The sequence below is a fragment of the Sparus aurata genome, chromosome 16 (genome assembly GCF_900880675.1).
Source record: "Sparus aurata chromosome 16, fSpaAur1.1, whole genome shotgun sequence".
Taxonomy (NCBI): Eukaryota; Metazoa; Chordata; class Actinopteri; order Spariformes; family Sparidae; genus Sparus; species Sparus aurata.
Genome location: NC_044202.1, coordinates 14,551,538 through 14,572,859, shown reverse-complemented (window position 1 = coordinate 14,572,859; position 21,322 = coordinate 14,551,538). Strand labels below are relative to the sequence as shown.

Here is a 21,322-nt window from a genome sequence, read left to right as displayed (position 1 = left end):
GCTTCACGTGACTTCGTTATTCAAAAATCGGTCCGCCGCTCGCTCGTCAAGTTAATTTCATCCTTTTAATTTGACTGTGTGTATGTCAATGCTTTGGGCACATTTAATCATGTTTATTTTTGTAATATTAAAATTTGTTATGCAATATATAAAGTCAGAAGCAGCCATCTCATTTTGGCTTAATCTGGCAGGTGTGTGTGTGAGCTGGGTCAGATCCATACATTTAGAGTAAAATGATAATATATTAGCTGTAATATAGTTTGGTTTAGAGACTTTATGATCAATGTACAATGTACAACGAATTTAAAAAGGGCTTCACATTAAGGCGCACAAGAAACAGAAAACAGAAAATACAGGCAACCCAGCACAAATGAATAAATTGCAGGTGTATGTATGAATATGCTGCACTGTGAGGTGAGTTATCCATACGTAAATCATATATTCATGGTCAGATTTGTGACTCGTGTATTGGTGCTGCGTTTCAGATTGAAATCCAGGACACTCATGCTTTATTTCATATTTCTTTTTTTTTTTTTCAAAATCCACCTGTGCTGACTTGAACCAGTACAAACGATAAGTGTGCTCCAAAAAAAGGGCACAGGATGCAGCCATGACCCGTTTATAAGGAAGTGTCCTCAGCCCCTTAAATGCCATATTAATAGACTCATAGTGCAACTGCATACCTGCTGCCTTCAGTTGAAGACACAGGTCAAATGAGTTTGTGTTAAAACAAACTTAGAGCAGGGATACTTTTTAGCAGAAGAATATAGGGACATAACATCCTATCTATGGAGTGGTGGAATAAGTATTACTGAAACCACACTGTGTAAATATACTATATGTCAGAGTCCTGCATTCAAAACATCACTTGAGTGAAAGAACGTTTTATAAGCAAAATGTATCAAAAGTAAAAGAAGTCATTCTGCGGTAAAAAACAGTCCCTTTCAGTATTTTACTATTATAAATGGTCGTGAATGGTAAATGGTCTTGCATTTTTATAGCGCATTTCTGTCTACTAACCAATCAAAGCGCTTTACAATACTTCCAACATTCACACACACATTCATACCTTCTGATTACAAGGTGAACCCTCCTGAGCTACAGCCACCCTTTTATAGAATACGATATGTTTGTCATATTCTATAAAAGTGTTTCTCAAACTTTTTTGGTACAATCCCACCTAATGATTTTTTTATCATTTCATGTACATACATCATATTTATTCAACCTGGTTTCCCTTAGTTTGAGTAAAACATGCAATCGACATATGTCTGCTGTGAGGTGAGAACCAAAACACACTGTACACTTTAGTTTGTTAGAATAACTTTAGAAAATAATATATAGAAATAAACAACGAACAAGATTTAAAGTTTGTTTATTAAGAGAATAGTTACAACTGACTCTTGGAGATTTAAACTAAAAATAAATTTACAGGAATGTATTTACTGGAAGACAGCAGCACAAATCTGTCTTTGACAACATGTCATAAAAACTTAAATTTGTTTGATTTTTATACATTCAATTCCAAGTTATGTTTAGAGGCTTCAAAAACTTTGGCCTGCATTAACACATTAAAAAAAATTCTTACGGGAGCAGAACAGCTATTTTATTGTTCACATGACATCTCTCCTCTGTTTCATTGACATTATTTGATATTAAGAACAAGAATCTTTTTAAAATGTGAGGATATTTATGATCCATATAATCAGTCATTGTCTGAGAAGTAAAAATCCTCTTCCTCTCCGCTTTCACAGAGCCCTCCATCATTTCCTGGGAACATCTCCCAGACAACAAAGGTGTCGTTTTCTAGTGAAAAAAGAAAAGAAACAGATTGGGTTAAGCGGCAGTACTTGCATTACAAATAGAACATAGTAACAACTTTACATCTCCAATTACAGCTTTAGAAATACAGGAATTTCACTTATGATGGGCATCGTTTTGTACTGTTGGGAGGGACAATACAAAACGATGCCTATCAGAAGTGAAATGCCACAACACATGTGGAAACTTGCGAACAGCACATTTGTCAGGAAACCTACCAGTGGTACCACATCTTCTCATCGCCTTTTTTACTGATGGCGTGGGTGTGAGGGTCTGAAACAAGCAGACGAGGAAATTAGTTTTACAATTAAAAAAACAACTGATGTGCTTCGAAGTAACAAGAATCCCATCAGTAGTACCTTTGCAGGTGGAGCCTGTTTGCAGACATTAAACTGACGTTTTTTCATCCTCTTCTGGAGTTGAAAGACATACTTGTCGTCAGTACTCCTTTAAATCAAGCAAGAGGTGAGTTAGTTATTGCACTGTAATCAACTCTACTTACTCTACTGCCAAAATGCAAATGTAAACACAGTTCACCTGTTGGGTGAGCCCATCATGCCGGGAGTGATATGAAGACACTGAGGAGTCTTAACTTCAGGGAAACCTGCTGAAATGGGGGTCGTGGGCTCCAGGTCTGCCAATGTGAAATCATTATCTTCACTCGGACAAATGGAGGGCATCTACGTATCAGGACAGACACAAGGTAGTAAGGTAGTCTCATAATCAAAGGAACGGGGTCTTTGCCAAGTATTAATGCAGAAAGAAACAAACCTCAAAGCGTTTTGTCTGCATGTATGCAGAGCTGAAAACGTCATCAACATCTTCTTTGGGCATCGTCTCCAGGAACTGACGCACCTGCTGCTTTCTCTTCAATGTTCCCACTCGGGCAGATATCACGGGATTATCTGTAACTAAATAGAGATGATGGTTTGTCAGATCTTTGCAGTTCCACACTTTCTCACTTTATCCAATTATTTATTATCGGAAAATCAACTAAGTCATTTTCTGAAGAAGGCCAATTAGATGTCTTTCTTTGGGACATCTTTGGGTTTCGGACTGTTTGTGGGTCAAAACAATTTAATTGAGGATCCCCTTCAGCAAAAATAGTAAATCATGTATTGTTAGAAATGTGAATTTCTAAAAACTGAATGAAAAACGAAGGACTAAGACTACACTGTGTTCCAAATTATAATGCAAATTATATTTTTCTCAGATTTTCCTAAATAGTCGATGCAAACGACAGTCAGCATAATTTTCAAGTCATCAACTGTTATTTAATGAATTAAAATGTTATTCAACAAACCTCCCAATGATACCAGTATTTTTTCAAAAATAAAAAACTTAAAACGCACTGTTCCAAATTATTACGCACAACGCAGTTTTATAACATTTAAAGGTTGTTTATAACTGAAAAAGCTCATTTTTTGAATATGCAGCATTAGGAGGTCATAGTTGGTGAAATCAAAAGCTATTTCAATCAAAAATGTCTTAACAGGTCAAGTTACATTTTAACATAGGACCCCTTATTTGATAGCAGCTTCACAATTCTTCCATCCATTGACCTTGTGAGTTTTTGGACAGTTTCTGCTTGAATTTCTTTGCAGGATGTCAGAATAGCCTCCCAGAGCTGCTGTTTGGATGTGAACTGCCTCCCACCCTCATAGATCTTTTGCTTGAGGATGCTCCAAAGGTTCTCAATAGGGTTGAGGTCAGGGGAGGATGGGGGCCACACCATGAGGTTCTCTCCTTTTATGCCCATAGCAGCTAATGATGCAGAGGTATTCCTTGCAGCATGAGATGGTGCATTGTCATGCATGAAGATGATTTTGTTACGGAAAGCACGGTTCTTCCTTTTGTACCATGGAAGAAAGTGGTCAGTCAGAAACTCCACATACTTTACAGAGGTCATTTTCACACCTTCAGGGACCTTAAAGGGGCCAACCAGCTCTCTCCCCATGATTCCCGCCCAAAACATGACTCCACCACCTCCTTGCTGACGTCGCAGCCTTGTTGGGACATGGTGGCCGTCCACCACCCATCCATCTGGACCATCCAGGGTTGCACGGCACTCATCAGTGAACAAGACTGTTTGAAAATTAGTCTTCATGTATTTCTGGGCCCACTGCAGCTGTTTCTGCTTGTGACCATTGTTTAGGGGTGGCCGAATAGAAGGTTTACGCATAACTGCAAGCCTCTGGAGGATCCTACACCTTGATGTTCGTGGGACTCCAGAGGCACCAGCAGCTTCAAATATCTGTTTGCTACTTTGTAATGGCATTTTAGAAGCTGCACTCTTAATCTGATGTTTTTGTCTGGCAGAAACCTTCCTCGTTGTGCCTTTATCTGCACGAACCCGTGTGTGCTCTGAATCAGCCACAAATCTCTTAACAGTACGATGATCACGCTTAAGTTTTCGTGAAATATCTAAGGTTTTCATACCTTGTCCAAGGCATTGAGCTATTTCACGCTTTTCTGCAGCAGAGAGATCTTTTTTCTTTCCCATATTGCTTGGAAATGGTCATCTGCTTAATAATGTGGAACGCCCTTCATAAGTAGTTTTTCCTTAATTGGGCTCACCTGGCAAACTAATTGGTCACAGGTGTCTGAGATTGATTTCAGTGATCTAAAGAGCCCTGTGACACAATACCATCCATGAGTTTAATTGAAAAACAAAATATGTAATCTTTATAACACTTAATTAAAATTTGCGTGATAATTTGGAACACGGTGTAATTTACCTGGGTGTTTTGGTGCTTCCTCTTTTCTCTTTTTGGGTTTCTTGGCTGGAGTCTGGGAGGTTCCCTGGGATGTGTGCTGGTTGTGGCACTCCTCTGCAGAACGTGTCCCGACAATCCTCGCCACCTTTGCCCAGTAACCTGCCATGTGCTTAGGATAGAAGGTCACAGCCCTGGAAAACACACACATGTAGGGGTTATTATACAGAAATATGTTACTCTGATGATGCTGCCTCATTCTGTCAGGTTAAACAACTTACTCTGTTAGCCGCATGAGCTCCGCCTTGGTCCACTCTTCTTCGTCTCGCTCATGAGGAATCGACAAGTTTCCTTTTTCTGCTTTCTGTTTCTTTCCAGATTGTGTTGACTTAGCCAAAGGCTTTTCAGGTTGTGTTGCCTTTTTGCGTTCGCTCTGTTCATGTTTTGTTTGTGTTTGTGTTTGTGCAGCATTTCTATTTTTCGTCACTCTGGTTCTTTTCCTCAGTTCCTTCCCGCTCCCCTCTGACTCACTTGACGGATTTGGCTGTGACTTTTCACCTGTCTTTCTGTGTGCTTGTCTCCCCCGCTTTTTTCTGCTGGTGGAAGAATCATCAGTTGATGACTGATCTGGTGATGTTTTATCAGTAGCAGCAGGAGATTCTGAAGATGATGGAACTTCAGGTTTCCTCCTCAACACTCTCGCTACAGGGCTTGTGTTGTCAGGTGTCCGTTTTTTGGACCTTCGTGTCAAAGTCTTTTCTGGTTTGCTTTGTTTTTGAGGGACAGTGTCTACATGCGACATTCTCGTCGCAGCTTGATGCCTTTGCCTGGAACTCGTCCTTCTGCCAGACTGCTCCTCTGGGCCACCAACTGTCTCCACAGGAGATCCGGGTGAATTAGTGGGCTTAACCATCGCTCTGTCACGTTTGCGGGCTGGAGCCTTGACCTTTCTCAGAGGTACAGGTGCCTCGTTGATGATGGCTGATTGACATTGCTTACGGCCTGGAAACACATAGGACAGTTTGTCTGCATGCAGCTCATAACTTGTCTCATAATGCTACAGCCCCTCAGTAATCTTTACCTTCACTGCAAGGCAGGAACACATGGGCAGGTTTCTGTGAGGCCCTCGCGACTTCTTTTGTGACCTCCTGTGAGATACAAACATAGTCAGGTTGATGAGAAATAACAGTTGTTTGCCCTCAAAGATAAAACAATACATAACAGTCTGGTTTAACTCATCTGGGCTGAACTTACAGGGATGCAGATGGATGTATCATAACATTCATGGATGGTAACATTCATCTGTGCGTCCAGAATCACTCTCCCTCCTTTCCAATACTCCAGAGGTGGCTTGATGACTCGACCACTTCGAGATACTTGAGTAGTAGACGAGGGGGCAGGAGGAGAAGAAGCAGCTGGAGATGAGGAGAAAATGGCCACAGAAAAGTCCTTTAGATACAGATAAGCAAGTTACTGAACACATTACCGCAGATTGTTTAGAGTGGAGATAAAAATCGTGACTTGAAACACAAGATGATTTTTTTTCCACATGCTTGCAGCGTGGGGGACTACGATGTCCATCTGTGAGTCCATCATTTTGGTCTACATAGAAATATCTCTATACATTTAAACACTCATGTCACCTAGAGGATGAACCTTCACCATCAAACTCCACCAACTTTACACAATATAGTTTGTTTACAGGTCTGGGAGAGAAACACAGGGTATGTGAATAAAGTAATATAAAGCCTTTTGTTGCTCCAAAGTAAGCTGCTTGTAATCTGATAAATTGTCTCCAGTGATGTCACTCAGTGGCTAGTTCTACTGGGGGTAATGTAGGCACAAGGTTTTGAAAAGTAAGAAGAAGAATATAAAAGTCTCTGGTTCTGCTGTATCAATTATGTTTATTTGTTTTTAAACTCTTCATATGAGTCCAACAGTGTTACACAAGTGCAATGCTTGACCAGTGGGCTGCTTTTCAAAACCTCTGGCCTAAATTACCCACAATGCAAAAATCGCTAAAATGACATCACTGGAGTCAGTTTATCATATTACATTCAGCTTCCTCTGAGCCACAAAAAACGGCTTTATACTACTTTTTTTCACAGATGCAGTAGTTCTCCTCAAAACCTGTAAACACACTAATGTGTACAATTGGTGGAGTTACCCTTTATTCACTTTGATGATATCACTGACTTTGGAAAATCCTGCTTTGTTTATAACCACCTTTAAATACTTTTCTATTGTACTTACGTGTCTTCAGAGGATTCCGTCTCTGCCGCTTCACAGAAAGGCCAGTATTGGAGGCGCCAGGCTTTGACTTGGCTGCAATGTCTCTGCCTGTTTCTCTGCTGGGGTCAATACAAAAAAAAAAGTAATTCAGCTCTTCTAAGAATTACATTTTAACAGCTATATTCAGTGGCCATTTAATCTCATGCCTATATTATTCAACATCCCCAGCAAAAACAAAACGTGTAATAAATATTCTTACTGTTGTGACTCTGACAGAAACTTCTCATAAAGTGCCTTCCAGTTCTGAGGAAAACCATTAACAAACTTCTTCAAAAACCACTTGGGAAACCCTGATGAGATAAAAGAAAACCCAATATTAACCCATGCAATAATCAATTTTCTAAAGTTTCAAGACCCTGAAAATTTGACCTACCGACGTCAACATCCAAGTTCATCTTGCCAACCAAGATGTAAACCTTGCCGGAGACTGTCTTCAGCACGTAATTAGAAACCCTGTCCACAATGATGTTACTGTTCCATGGTATGTTTTCCTCCCTGAGTGGAAAGACAAAGTCAAATATCCCTGTGTATATTCTGAACCACACATAAGTCTCAAGAGATCCTAAGAACCCAGGATTTTCTGCTCACAATGTCTAAATCATGTTTGAAGAAACACTTACCTGCGGATTCCATCAACAAACAGGCCTTTATGATTCCTCCTCAGGAACCACTTGCCGAGATAAACCACACTCTCCTGCCAAAGAGGAAACCAAACCCAATGAGGGAACCACAAAACTGTCATCATCAAGAATAGATGATTTTGATTTCCATTTGACCTTAAATGAATGCAATACAGATATATATACAATAACAGTATAAATTCCTACTCACACTTGGGAATTTTGTGCGCTGGGGCCATTTGTTGCGCTTGAACGCGGCCTCGTTATTCCTTGGGATGGAGACCCTCGGCGTATTGAGTACTAGCGGGTCTTCGAACAGGCAAGGTTGTGATGGCAATGCGGGGTTCAGGGCATCCTCAGAGGGATCTGTGTCTGATTGGTAGCCAGCTGACCCGGCTCTGGACGGGTCAGCAGAGGCGACACTTTCTGGTGCGCCTCTAAAGCTTACGTCCCCCATCTGGCCCACATTGTCATCTGTGGATGGAGGTGGGTCTCTGGACTGATGGAAACCTCCTACAGAAAAGCATGTAAGCGATAACATGAGCATGTAGATAAACAAAAAAAAAAAAGAAATAATAAATGGTTTGCTTTACCATTTACGACGAACGTACCCCCAATGAGATCCCGCGTGCTGCTGCTGATGTTAAAAACTTCCTGCTGCCCTTTTTGACGTTCCCGCTCTTTCATGTAAGCAAACATCTTGGCTGGAGACATCGGAGGACCTTTCTCACTAAAATCATGACAACCTGTTCAAAACAACAACGAGACATCAGTCAGTCTCTTCCAGTAAAAGAGTTTCACTTGGAAACAAAACAGCAATAAAATCTTACGTTTCTTTGCGATGGATCTTGGTGGTTTGAACACGTGTTCACAAGTGACCTGATTCATCTCTGGTTGGTCAACAGAGAACTGGCTGACATGACCCAGATCCTCCATACAGGTGTTTTGATGGGTGTCATCCTCACTGGAAACTCTGGAGGGTTTCCGTCCTTTTGGGTGACTTATGATTTCACTGCTGATCTCCCTGATACTGTTGTCGATGTTGTTACAGCCCAGTGGCTCCCATTTTCTTTTCCTCAAACTCATGGGGGTAAACCTATGGACCGGGGACATTAGGGGAGCACACCCCTCATAGAGACCGGAATTGTCGACTGGCTGCATCTTTACTGGAGTCCTGCTGGTCACATTGAAACCACCCAAGTCTCTGATCTGAGGTGGTTCTGTGTGGATCTGCTGCCCGACCAAAAAGTCGGGCTGAGACACAGCTGTTGACTCCAGGAAGGCTCTCTGTCTTGGTGTGTATCCATGTCCTCTCTCAGTCACAGGAGAGATTTCATCTGCAGGCTTGTGGCCAATGTTTGAGAGCGAGCAGCTGAAGGTTTTCTGAGGACTCGATATGGGCGAGATGGTCATAGCGTGCACTTCATTGCGATAGGATCCAAACCTCTGATTCTCCTTGAGCTCATCGGTGATCCAGGTGCTCTCTGCTCTCCTCCTCGGCGACTTAAACTCCCCTCCATGTTTGTCTCTAACATTACACAGAAAGTCCTTGCCTGTAAAACCCTCCTCGTTCGCGCACCTCGCCTCTCGCTGCACTCTGGATTTTAGCTTCGCAAACACCTTGGCAGGAGATTCAAACCGTGGTTTCGTGTCTTGTGATAAATGGCGATAGGACGCCATAGTTTGGCGAAAGACGAAAAGTTATTGTTTTACATCCGACACGAATGCTAGCAGCTAGCTCGCTAGATGGCAAATTCAAAATTTCTCATCGCTGCCGCCGTTGGCTAGACCCCTGTGACGTACAGCCAACAAACACGTCACTTCCGCGCATGATTGTAACTATTTCCGGTTTCTTTTGTTTTGGTTTAGTTTTAGTTTTCATAAATAGAAATGTGATAAAACTGTCCATACGTTTTCACCTTTCATCGCGAATTCGCTAATCAAATCAGTTTAATAAACAATACGTGTAATAAACTTAATAATAATAATAATAAAAATACAATAATTATGAATAACTTCCCCTGAAATTTCTTTCTGATTCTCTCTCTCTCTCTCTCTCCATATATATATATATATATATATATATATATATATATGCCTGTAATATATATGTATACATGTATATATGTATGTATATATATATATATATTTATATATATATATATATACACACATATATGTATATATATATGCCTATAATATATATATATATATATGTATACATGTACGTCTACTTCTGATTTTTCTTTTTTTCTTTCTTCTTTACTGCCATTGTATTACCTTGGTATATTGTTCTTATTTTCCCAATCCATTGAACTTCAAGAGAAAGCTGCGATATGGTCAGTATAGTGACACGTGGTAAATAAACCTCATTCGAGAAAAGATATGGAGTTTAGCTTATACAGAACAAGAGCAGAACTTTATTCAAATGAAACCAATCCACGATAATTCTCACAACAACCTTAACTTAAAAAAAAAAACAATTCATATTAAAAATTATGAATAAATGATGACTTAAATTGCGACCACTGGCTGGAACAGAGCACAGAGGACACAACAACACTGATGAGAAGCAAGGATATTATGACACATGTTGCATTGTTGAGTGCAGGATCTCAAGGCCATGTAGTTCTCGAAGTTTGGTCATATGTCTGGAAATGAAAAAATCATTTTATCAAAAGAGTACACTGTGCATTCAGTGGGCTGGCATTCAACTGAAACTACACTTGGGTGAATTTGTGAACTAAAAAGTTCAAGACATCCTCAACAGCAGAGCTCCATAGACTACATGCTGACTTTGTGCACATCTAATTTGAGATGTACATAGAAAATGGTAAAAAAAATATTTCAGGTCAGACTGAAGCATAAGTCATTAATTAGTCTCATGTGTGACCAACTTCTTCAACCATAGCCTTACTGTCGCATTAGCTCATAAGCAGAGTGGCATTTATCTTATCTATCGATGCTCCTTCATGTTTGTTTCTAGATACATGAGGTGCGAGGGTACCTGGGCTCAGAGCGGCACAGCTTCCCAAGAGCAATCGCTGCATTTCGCTGCACAGTTGTCCTCTTAGCGTCTCCTGCAGCGTGGCGCAGTAGCACCAGCACAATATCAGTGCCCAGCAGGTTGCTGGCAGTTCCCTCTAACTCAAGGCAGTGAGCCAAGCACAGGGCTGCATTTCCTGACACCATCTCATCACAGCTGGAACCCAGCAAATGGCGTAAAATGGACAGTTCTGTGTGGAACAATAAAGGGATAGCAAATAGCAATATCATTTTGAAATATATAATATAACACATGATGTGAAATTCTACGGATATACTCCACACTGCTATCACGCATGTATCCACATACAGACACATGTTCTGTTTGCATTGTAGGTAAAATCCTCAAATATAATTCATGGCCTATCGAAAGAGCCTGTAAATGTAATAATGAGAACATGTCAATCATTTCTCACTTGTATCAGACTTCAGCAGCTCCTCCCGTGCCAGCTGACTGGCAGCAGTGCACACAGTCAGAGTCTTAATGGCATACTTAGTCGCAGTCTGCCCTGTTCCCTGGGTAGGTGGACATAAAAAATAACAACGTAATTAACCATGTAGAACGTATGTTTCTAAACTGTAACAACACTTAGAGGTCACACAAAAAATGCCAAAAACAGACCTGTGGTGGAATTTGTACGCAATTATCATGTTTTCAGATCACGACGATGGTGAATGTTTAAGGGTTTATGTATACTTGAGCTCGGTAGTCAGAAAATCAGAGCATCTGTGTTAGATTTGATTATTGTATTTGTTGGTTGTTTGTTTATTTTGTTACAGCATTGCTTGTGAATACTGCTTATCAGTGATCACTTAAGCACATTCAAGCTGTGGGGCCTAATAAAGAAAGTATTACATAGATACTCATTCAAGTATTATGCATTAGAAATGACATAAAAGTCATCTTCAATCATATAATTATTTTAAGAGTAATGAATCCAATTGAAGATTAATTGGGAACTAGAATATAAGTACAGAAGTGAGATACAAATATGCGTTGGTTTACAGAAACTAGGCTGTATATACAGTTATCTACCTTCAGCAGTCGACGCATGGTTCGAACCACATCCCCCTGAATAGCTTGCTGAACAGCCTCAGTGGACTGAGGGAGGACATTACACAGCACGCCTGAGGCTCTCTGGAGGACAAAGATGAATTTTGACATTAGAAAATGAGACAACAGAAGATGGAGAAAAGTAGAGGTAGAAAGATAGATTAGAAACAAGAGCAGAGAAATGGGCTAGATGGCAGAGGGTCAAGACGAAACTGCCACTACTACTAAACAACAGACAATGTGAATGTGGGGGTGGAGAATTGGAAAAGAGAAAGATGTGAAATCAGTAGGTGTTATGGTGTATGTTTGTTTGCAGCAATAATTAAGTACAGAACGTCTATTTTAAAGACAGAATAAGTATTTTTTTTGTGTACAAATTAGTCATTTGAGAGAATAAATTGTAGGTCAAGGGCACAAAGAAGTCATTACATTTTTTACCAATGCAATTTTCAGCTGAGTATCAATGCTCTCATCAACCACATTCATCACAGCAGTAGGCAGCTATTTTCACTAAATAAGCTCCGATTAACCCACTGCACGCTGCCACCCCAGTACCAAATGGAAAACAGACAGAGTTAGCTTAAGGCCGAGAAATTATACTCGGAAAATCCGAGCTGAGAGGCCACCAAATACTGGAGTTACACAGCTCCAATCAGATTTTAATGTTGCTTAATATCTGTAAGGGCATATTATTGTACAGAATGTCAGTATGTGTCTTTCAGCATGTTTAGTGGTCAGAAATTGAAAAATGCCGCTTTAAAACTCTTAAAATAATGTTTTACAAGTGACATTTCGGAGTAAAGAGAGCACACTGGAAGTAAATGGCATGTAGAAATGGCATGCTCCTTATTCCAGCTCTCCAGTAAGCTAATCTGTTTTGTGTATACAGTGTTTTTTTTGTATAAAATGATGTAATAAAATGAAGAATAAACTATATTTTTTTGTGAGTGAGGTTCTCTCACAGTTATGATGCCTCCATCGGTATCCTTCAGCAGGCCCAGACAGGAGTTACAGAGGGAAACAGCATGATCCTGCAAAAGGGAGATGGACAAGTGTCTAAATCAATTTTAACACACAGTTCACCTCTGACAGGTGATAGGTGACAGATTAGGTCACACATCACAGTTCGCACAGATGCTCCGACTGCTTCCCTTGTCCAGTGGCTTTTAATATATCAGCTACACTGTAATCTATTGGATTTAAGGGAGTGGAATGAAGTTTCAGTCAAAACATATAATTCTTTCCAGGTTCCATATTGACTGATAAATCTGGTCAACTTTAAGATCTTCATATCATCAACTAGTACAGTGTGTAGATTACTAAAACTAGAGATGAGAATAAATCATATCTTACCTGAATGACTGGAGAGGTGATAGCTGAAAGGTTGATGATCAAACCAAGCAGAGCGTAGAGGACCTCTCTGTATTCACATGCACTGCACAGCCTCTGCAATGACAGCCAACACATTTGACAATGCATAACATGCAAACCATTGAGTTTAAAAAACAGCTAAGCATTTCCATAACATCCAAGACAAACTATTATTAAAGAGGTGAAGTCCTGTCCCATGGGACCTTATTCCAGAAAAAAATAAGTATATATATATATTTCTTTTCAAATAAGGTCCAATGGTGGTCATACTCATCTCTCTCTTATGTCTAATTGTGTCACACAGACTATACTTAGGTCTAATATTGTTGTATATTTGTATTGTAACATCTGATTTCATCTAACTGAATACACCATTCGCACTTTTCTGTGCAAAGAGACCAGTCTGTAATGATACTAACAATCGCGATAAGAAAGGCCTTCCAACATTCTGGATCATGAGCAAAATCGTGACAGATGACTTCATCTTGAGCCAGACGGCCAACAGCCGATATCAGAGACGGGAGGACAAGATGGCTGGACTTGTCGTTATTTCTCTGTAAAGTGAAACACACAGACAGATGTCCATATTTACTCAGACACACGCACATAAACACAGCTGTACATATTCAGTGCATAAACATTTGTAAACTTTGTATTTTCATATCTTACCAGTACTGATGTGAATGGCACGATGACTGAATCTGTCAAACCTTTCCTTAACTGAATGCAAAATCTGAAAATAGATATCAATCATTGCTACCGTGCTTGAAGCACAAACATATAATGTATGTGGGTATATTTGTATTAATATGCACAATGTTTGATGGCTGGCCACTGTTGAACAAAGCAGAAGTAGCACCTATAAAATGTGTTGTGGTACAATGAGCATAATGTTCTCTTGAGGACCTAGTGAGGTAAAGTCAAGTTTAATCCTACTCTACTACAAACAGACTGAGAGCAGCTTTTTGCCTTCAAGTGGCATTAGCACTTCCCAACCCGATGTGACAACAGATTTTTAGTACTTATACATCATATGTATTTAAATATGGATATGAAGTATGGGAAATAAATAGACTATCTTATGGTTCATGTTCTGAACTCTGCAGAGTATTTGTCTTTTCTTATCCTAAAAAAACATACATTTCTAGGATGTGAAAGAGAATAACTGTTGTTGTTTTTTGGGGCTGTGTGACAGTAATACTTGTTTTCTGCTGCAAAGTTCTCCAGAATGTTGACCGATGTGCTCTCCTGTTGCTGCTTTGTGATGCACACCATGAGGTTCCTCGCTAACCTTAAGAAACCAGATTAAGGGTGAAGCAATGTACAGCAAGAGGGAGTAGAATAGAAGAAAAAGAGAGAGAGGAATACAGAGAAAAACATTTTGCTAAATGACACTCCCAGCCTGGTACTGAACGACCCTAGAGCCAGTACCGGTCCCAACCCACTGGTGGGGACTCTACTGATTTCTAATCAGTAAAGGATGATGGGAGGTGGGAGGATGCACATGGAAAAAGTGTAATAAATAATTTGTGTTATTTGTTATATATTAGTACATTTTTACACCAGCAACATTATTGCTCACAAGTTGCATAAGGACATCAAGAAATGTCTTACTTGTGTACATTCAAGTTGTCAATGGCCAAACATCTTCCATGTGGCATCTGTGAGTACAATAATAGCAGTGCTATGCATTCTTTCTGTACTGCACCATGCTCTGATGTTAGCAAGTCAACAATGGACTGTCTGCTGACTGGGCATGACATCAGCATCTTCAGGTTTTCATCTGAAAGTAAAAGTAAAACAGGGTATATGTAAACAATGACTTCATTGGACTGTGTCACACTGTATATAAACAAGTGTGTAACACACTTACATGAAGTTCATGAAATTGATACTGACACTATGCTTGCTTTGTCATATGATTAAAAACATACAAACATTTGTGAATATCCATATCAACAAATTATTACAGTTGTGCTGAAGCCAATGTAGCTTGTGTGATTCAAAGACAAATACAGGTTTGATAAAATAGAAGGCTTTGAAAAGCTGTCTAGTAATGGCACAATGCCACAATAGAAAGTATTAGTATTTCAATATTGTATCTTTCCCTCTATGTCCATCTAACTCAATGACAGCAATGGAAATTTAAAAAAGATGAAATGACAAATTAGGTGTAATTCAATTATCTACGTACCATTTCCACAACAAACAACCCTCCATAATCTCAGAACAGAGGCACACAGCTCCTGACTGTCTCCATCCTTTGTTTCTTGCAAGAGGCAACTGTGGAAAAAATAAACCCAGCGACCTTAGCCGAGTTCTCTTCTATTTACATGATACAAATCAGATTGAAATATTACTGTCAAATCATTAAAGTGTTTAAGTATGACAATAACATGTATCTTAAAACAACCAAGCATGGAAAACATACTTGAAACAACAAAAACAGAATGTAGAACAAGCAAAAATGTCCAATATTACCTTTATAGTAAAATATTGTTAGTAATACTGGACGCAGGAAGCAATTCAACTCTCAAAAGCAAGATGCCATTCCATTTCATATGGATAGTAAGCAATCAAGCTTGCTTTTTAGGGTACCAAAAGAACTCTATTGCTATCACATAACTGATTAATGAAGAAGTTGAGATATAATTTTCTGTGTCTCTGTGTCTCCGGGTCTATCTGACCTCTCCCTCTGGTCTCTGACCTTACCTCTTCACCACGTCATTGCTGCTGATGACGCTGAAGCCATTGTTGAGTCTAAAGAGGGTCTGGCCTGTGCCTATAAGAAGAACAGAGCAGATTGTGTAAGAAGACAGAAAGTTATATATCATCACAAAGGTTTTAGAGAAACACAAAGGTGTCTCCTGTTTCAGTATAACTCTTATTGTTCACAGGTTTGCAGTCAAGGGCACTAGAGGAAAGAATAAATAAAATATGTTGAGAGCGTAAGGTACAATGAGGAATGTTTTTCAGCTTTCAGATGAGAGTTAATTCTTTTCAGTTTTATGACAGTGTGAGACAGGGATTATATCATTTGACACTATACTTTTATTTATCTGAATGATGTTTAAAAAGACCTTGTGCACCCAAGACAGTTCTAAAAGGCTTAATAGTGTCTGTAATCATATAACAACTCCCTCTACATCTGCTATCAGCTCTTGGCCATTTAAGCCATAGAAATGGTAAAGATTTGGAGCAGTGAAGCACTATTGAGGCATGATTGGGAGCAAAGAGATTGAAGGAGAAAGATAATTGTGACAAGCTTCTCCCAAAAAGAACAATCACTCACAGTCAGTTACTGCTTGTGACAGAATCTCAAATCCCCCACAGTAGTAGAAGGACGCCTGGCCCGGCCTTGACAGCTTCTCCAGCAGTTCGGGCACTATTTTGGCACTCCCATCTTGCTTGTCAAGCTCTTGCATTGCTTTCATCTCTTGACTCTCCTTCTCTGCTTCCAAATCTACCTGCGTCAGGTATTCTGCGTGAAGAAAAAGAGATAAAAAGAGGTAAGAAGAGAAAGCAGAATGTGATTGGACAGAAAGTTTTTCCATAGAAGTAACTTTAGTTGCCCTGTTACAGAAAACAGTGAACTGAAGTCTCCTCAGACAACCAAGCTGCTAGCGATTAAACATTGGCACTGGCCTTGTATTAAAATATAATGCTACACCAACATTAAAATTATTAAGGAACTGTAAATCTGCACGACTGCCACAAACTGTAACTAAATGTTTAGCCCTTTATGTTTGAGAACTGCAACAAAATATCTGCTGTTTCCAGCCTTCTTAAATGGTTGTAAAAAAAAAAAAAAAAAGTTTGAACAACTTAAAATAACTTGTCTACTTTAGTTGGCGTTATTTGGTGTCTAAGGATTTGCTGCTTTTTAGAGCCCGAGCAGGTCTCGACCTTCGAGGTCCCTATTGTTTTTCGAATTACCACTTTTTCGTCCCAAATGATCGCATTTTTCACTGCCTGAACATACCCCAAAACTCACCAAACTTGGAATATATGTCACACCTGGCAAAAAATTTCAGAATGTATTGTGGTCCTCAATTTCCACCACTAGGGGGCGCTAGATTCAAGGAAAGTGCATTTTGGCTTATAACTCACATATACTTTGTGCACATTCAAAAACCTTATATCCAGGCGTTCACTGAATTGTGCTGAATCTCGTGATATAGGCCACGCCCATTTTCCTACCGTTTTTCCCCCGCAAATTCACGACATGTCGCAAACCTACTTTTTCGAACTACTCCCAGGCGATTTCACCGATTTGCACCAAACTTTGCACACAGCATCTGTGGACTCTCCTGACAAAAAGTTATTAAAAGAATTTTGATATTCCAAACAATACTCAAGTTATTATTTTTCAACTTCCTGTACATTTTGCTCAAAACACAAAGTGTTGCATATCTCCACGTTGGTCTGTCCGAATGACATGAAACTCAGGTGACTACTTCCCACTGAGCCACTGAGGCTCTGTGAAAAAATGATAAAATCACTTTTTACAACTCCTCCTAGGCCATTTCACCGATTTGCCACAAACTTTGCAAGAAGCATCTGTGGACAAAACTTATCAAAAGCTTTTACCTATGTCACACCTGGTGGCGCACTCCATTTTGATGCTTCGCCATAAAACCATCAACTCATTAGAACTTCCACATACAATTTACCATCTACTCCAAACTGCTCAAAGATGTAGAGGGTCTTGCCCTGAATACATCTACACAGCACACCCCGACGGCAGTATGCCCTGACGCGCGTGGACAGCAAGGGCCCGTTCATCACTGCTTGCAGCTTTAATCTTTTAAATGTATTCTCTCAAATGAAGAGCCTGACTGTTTGAAAAAAAATTGTAATTCAAAGGATAAAATAACCTGCCTGGGCAATTATCACAAAAGGACTTGAATACTGAAAAGTTTTTATAATATGACCTCTGAAATAACGTCACTACCTTTCATCATCTTCTCCCTCGCAGGTTCAATCTCCAATAATTTTTGGAAGCAGTTTTTGGACTGAAAAGAGAAAGATTAACTTCATCACTGGTCGTATGATGTGCTTCTCTGGTGTCTGAGAGAGACGTGTAAATCAATATGATTCTATTTTTTTTCTATCATCTCTGCACAGGAGTGTGGTGTAAAGAAAACCCTAAAGCACCTTGCAATTAATGTACTAAATAAAAACATTTAAAAGCTATCTATGTTTTATAACAATCTATTGTCCAATAAATTGACCGAAATAGCTATAAAAAAGATTTTCCGGAAGACTATTATGAGACTACAACTGCTGATACGCATCATGCTTATACCATGCTCTATTCCAGGCACACAACCTTCATAAACATAGCTAAGTTACTGCTACAGTTAGATGAAACGCCTACATTTTGCAATTATACAAGAACATGTGGAAAAAAACAAGCTTGATTACATTCACTGAGAGGTAATTATACTCACCTCATTATATTTCTTCAGTGCCAGATATGCTTTTCCCATGTGTAGGTAAGCCTTTATGCACCTCTCATTACACTGATAAGAGAGAAAATGATCAAGGGAGTGTGTAACAAAAATATACATAATGGTGCAATAAGCAGCATGTAGCACAGTAAGAGAGAAATGCCTAATCTGAACTTTAGAGACACACTAGGAAGAAATAAATGGCTTTATAGAGCATATTTGTCATCATAAAACTAAAGCTAGCCTTTTTCATAGTATACATGCTTTTGGTTTGGGTAACCTAAATAAACTACCTAATTAGAAGGAACTCATAACATCATTCATCTTTGTCAACTTTTTCAAACACAGCATTCCCTTTAGAGCAGCGACTGACTGACCCCAGCTCCCAGCCAGGCCTCACCTTCAGGGCCCATTCACAGTCACTGATGGCCTCCTTGTACTTTCCAAGCTTGATGTAAGCCTGAGTAGATTTAAACATTGAACAGATAAACAGACAAAAATGGATTCACAGAAAAAAATAGTCATAAATAACGAGATTACTGGCATAGCGCTGTTTGGTTGTGAATATACCACAGGGACAGCTATCCCGATGCAGGATCTCTGGAAAGGAACTTATTGATTGTAATGAGGTTGCCTTGAAACCAAGTTTCTTCATTCACAGTAATCAGCCAGTAAAACACATAATTATAAAACACACACACAAAAAAGGCTGAAGATATTCACTTGTGCTCGGTTGGTGTACAAAGGCTGCATGTCCCGTAGTTCAGCCAGGCCATCACTGTAGTACTTCACAGCAGTTTCATAGTCCTCTTGAGCATAAGCTTCATTACCCTTGTCTTTGAGTGCTGCAGTGACACAACATACAACATATAAATGGACGCAATGTTAGCCTTTACAGAAAACTGTTAACTTTCAACGACATCTTTTAGGAACAGAGAATCACACACCAGTTGCCTTTTTCTCTTTTGCAATCCTCCTCACTCTCCTTTCTTCAGCATCTTTTTCCATAATCTTCATGAAATTCACTGGTCAAAAAGAGAAAAAACTCTTGAGCCTGTGCACCAAAAAATGCATTGCATAAAAATGTACACTTAAGCTCCCCCTTGTCAGAGTTTTGGCCCACGTTTAACATAATCAAAATTAAGGTCAGAAAAAAACAACAGGGTTCTGTTTGTCCTTTCACCTAACACCGCTTGTGTTTAAATACAGGTTTTAAACTAGGCTTCAAAAGGGTATCTTTGGCAACAATAGAAATCCCACAGGGTTCTTAGTCTGTAAGATTGTTAATAGAAAAATCTTCTTTTATTGTTGATTGACATTAGCTAAAACTTTGGTTGCATCATAATCAAGGATGCAGCTGATGTAACACAAAGTGAAGTGCATCTTTTTCAGCTGTGTCTGTTCAGGCAGGCTACTGTCTTGGAAAACATACATAGCACTGAAGTAAAGTATCATTGAGCAACACATTTTCACCACAAACAGCTACATTTTAACATGTTTACTGATTACATTTTTCTTTTAATTCTTCAATGTTTTCTTATATTATCTTTCAAAACAGGATACAGGAGTATGTTTGCTGCTATATTCTGTTTGTTTCTGTGTGACTTGGAGAAACTTTGTTTTCATATGGGGACATATACAGTCTGTTGCAGGTCATTGCAAAGGACAACCAAATAACCCACTCACCTGGACTTTCATTCTGCAGACTCTGGAAAACAGAAAAAGAACAATTACAGACATATCCATATGCCATGTCCCTTATAGCACAACAAAGGGGGATATGGTAGAAAACAGTACAGGATAGTCTGCATTGTGCATATGTAAAAAGTTAAATAGACTCGTTTTATATAGCAGACAGATATACTGAAAGACATACAGAGTGAGAATGTCTGAAACAGATGGAGAACAACAGAAGGAGTTGTTTTCCATCTTGGGTGACTTTGTGTGCATGTCTTTACTACGGAAGGCTGGAGCGGTGGGCTTGTGTTGATTGTAGTCTTGTTGACTTTTGTCGTGCAGGGTTCGTCCAAAGCAGCAATGTAGCGGTCAGCTTCCTCCATTGCTTTTTGCTGGACTTCGGCATCGGAAGACTTCATATCCTTCACCAGTTCACCTGAAAAAGTTGAATGACAAATGTTACCGTTTACAGCCTTCATGCATATGTTCAATATCAATAATAAACACATAAGCTATGTTGTAATATGCATATTCAATATACTTTATATACTCTATTGTTATAGCTAGCAGTTATCTGCTGAAACGTATCGGAGCCGTTTTTATGAAATAATTTCATTGTCAATGTTATTATGTGTTTTACTTATGTGGTAGGTTAACCAAACAATACTTCATCTGTCTGTTTAGTTTGCTAACTAATGACTTAAGCAAGTTATGCTTCCCTCAGCAAAAACACTGGTTAGCCATTAGCTACCAAGCTATTACTTTGTGTTAGCGTTAATATGTTATACACTTATGTTACTTACTTATTTTGTCAACATTCTTCAAAAAACTCTCCAAGCCGTCAAGTTTGTCCATCGTGCCGTGTCCTTTATAGTCTGCGTTGGTTATTTCATAAGCTAGATAGCTTTGTGTTAGCTTTTAGCCATAGTGAGTTTACTTTACTCTCACTTTTCTGACGTCACAGCGTTATGTTACCATAGTGACGTGATGCATTCATGGTCACTCGTAAAACAGGTTTTTAACATTTTGCCACAGCAGTTAATAGGCTAATAAAGAAAAGGCGCTTGTCAGTCGAATTACTTAACCAAACTTTTAACTAACTACATTTTAAAAAACTACATATCATCTAATGGCAGCCATTACTCTGATATTTTTAAAGTACCGTCAGGGTCCCTCTTTTTCTGTACATGCTGTATATGCTTGTGCGTCTGTAACCTATGTAGTGTAAGTTGAGTACAGTGGCCAAATATACTGTATATTTCCACAACACTTTGA

At 39.3% G+C, this 21,322-nt stretch overlaps 2 protein-coding genes across 5 annotated transcripts; both read right to left on the bottom strand.

The window, feature by feature from the left end:
- Positions 1-1,358: 1,358 nt before the first annotated feature.
- On the bottom strand, positions 1,359-9,473 carry mis18bp1 (MIS18 binding protein 1). Of its 3 annotated transcripts, none has more exons than XM_030392312.1 (16): positions 8,278-9,472; positions 8,041-8,193; positions 7,659-7,960; positions 7,448-7,521; positions 7,201-7,322; positions 7,027-7,117; positions 6,789-6,886; positions 5,790-5,950; positions 5,617-5,683; positions 4,817-5,537; positions 4,560-4,729; positions 2,593-2,732; positions 2,359-2,501; positions 2,181-2,268; positions 2,040-2,094; positions 1,359-1,806 (listed from the first exon to the last, which is right to left on the bottom strand). In XM_030392312.1, the coding sequence occupies exons 1-16, from the start codon at positions 9,125-9,127 to the stop codon at positions 1,706-1,708; spliced, it is 3,336 nt and encodes a 1,111-aa protein (XP_030248172.1). In that variant the 5' UTR covers positions 9,128-9,472; the 3' UTR covers positions 1,359-1,705. The 3 variants fall into 3 exon arrangements, with proteins under 3 accessions (XP_030248172.1, XP_030248173.1, XP_030248174.1); XM_030392313.1 differs by having other exon boundaries at positions 1,589-1,806; positions 6,789-6,883; positions 8,278-9,473; XM_030392314.1 differs by having other exon boundaries at positions 1,589-1,806; positions 8,059-8,193.
- Positions 9,474-9,833: 360 nt separating this feature from the next.
- Positions 9,834-21,026, bottom strand: ttc12 (tetratricopeptide repeat domain 12). 2 transcript variants are annotated; one of them, XM_030443055.1, is made up of 21 exons: positions 20,851-21,026; positions 20,329-20,483; positions 20,057-20,078; positions 19,318-19,395; positions 19,094-19,215; positions 18,771-18,830; positions 18,371-18,442; positions 17,872-17,932; positions 16,210-16,398; positions 15,630-15,699; positions 15,112-15,200; positions 14,532-14,700; positions 14,119-14,208; positions 13,587-13,650; positions 13,337-13,471; positions 12,900-12,992; positions 12,509-12,577; positions 11,529-11,630; positions 10,909-11,008; positions 10,455-10,683; positions 9,834-10,098 (listed from the first exon to the last, which is right to left on the bottom strand). In XM_030443055.1, exons 1-21 carry the CDS (start codon positions 20,900-20,902, stop codon positions 10,029-10,031), a joined length of 2,091 nt encoding a protein of 696 aa, XP_030298915.1. In that variant the 5' UTR covers positions 20,903-21,026; the 3' UTR covers positions 9,834-10,028. The 2 variants fall into 2 exon arrangements, with proteins under 2 accessions (XP_030298915.1, XP_030298916.1); XM_030443056.1 differs by lacking the exon at positions 14,119-14,208.
- Positions 21,027-21,322: the final 296 nt, after the last annotated feature.

Bases quoted from the DNA above. Each gene is read 5' to 3' on its own strand.
- ttc12 (XM_030443055.1), bottom strand. From the start codon at position 20,902: ATGGACAAACTTGACGGCTTGGAGAGTTTTTTGAAGAATGTTGACAAA. The intron at 20,079-20,328 runs GTAAAGACATGC...TCTGTTTTCCAG, and splicing joins CACCGCTCCAGCCTTCCGTA to AGTCTGCAGAATGAAAGTCC. The intron at 11,631-12,508 runs GTGAGAGAACCT...TTTGTCCTCCAG, and splicing joins CCGATGGAGGCATCATAACT to AGAGCCTCAGGCGTGCTGTG.
- mis18bp1 (XM_030392312.1), bottom strand. From the start codon at position 9,127: ATGGCGTCCTATCGCCATTTATCACAAGACACGAAACCACGGTTTGAA. The intron at 7,118-7,200 runs GTAGGTCAAATT...TTATCTCATCAG, and splicing joins GAACTTGGATGTTGACGTCG to GGTTTCCCAAGTGGTTTTTG. The intron at 2,502-2,592 runs GTTTGTTTCTTT...CCTGATACGTAG, and splicing joins TGCAGACAAAACGCTTTGAG to ATGCCCTCCATTTGTCCGAG.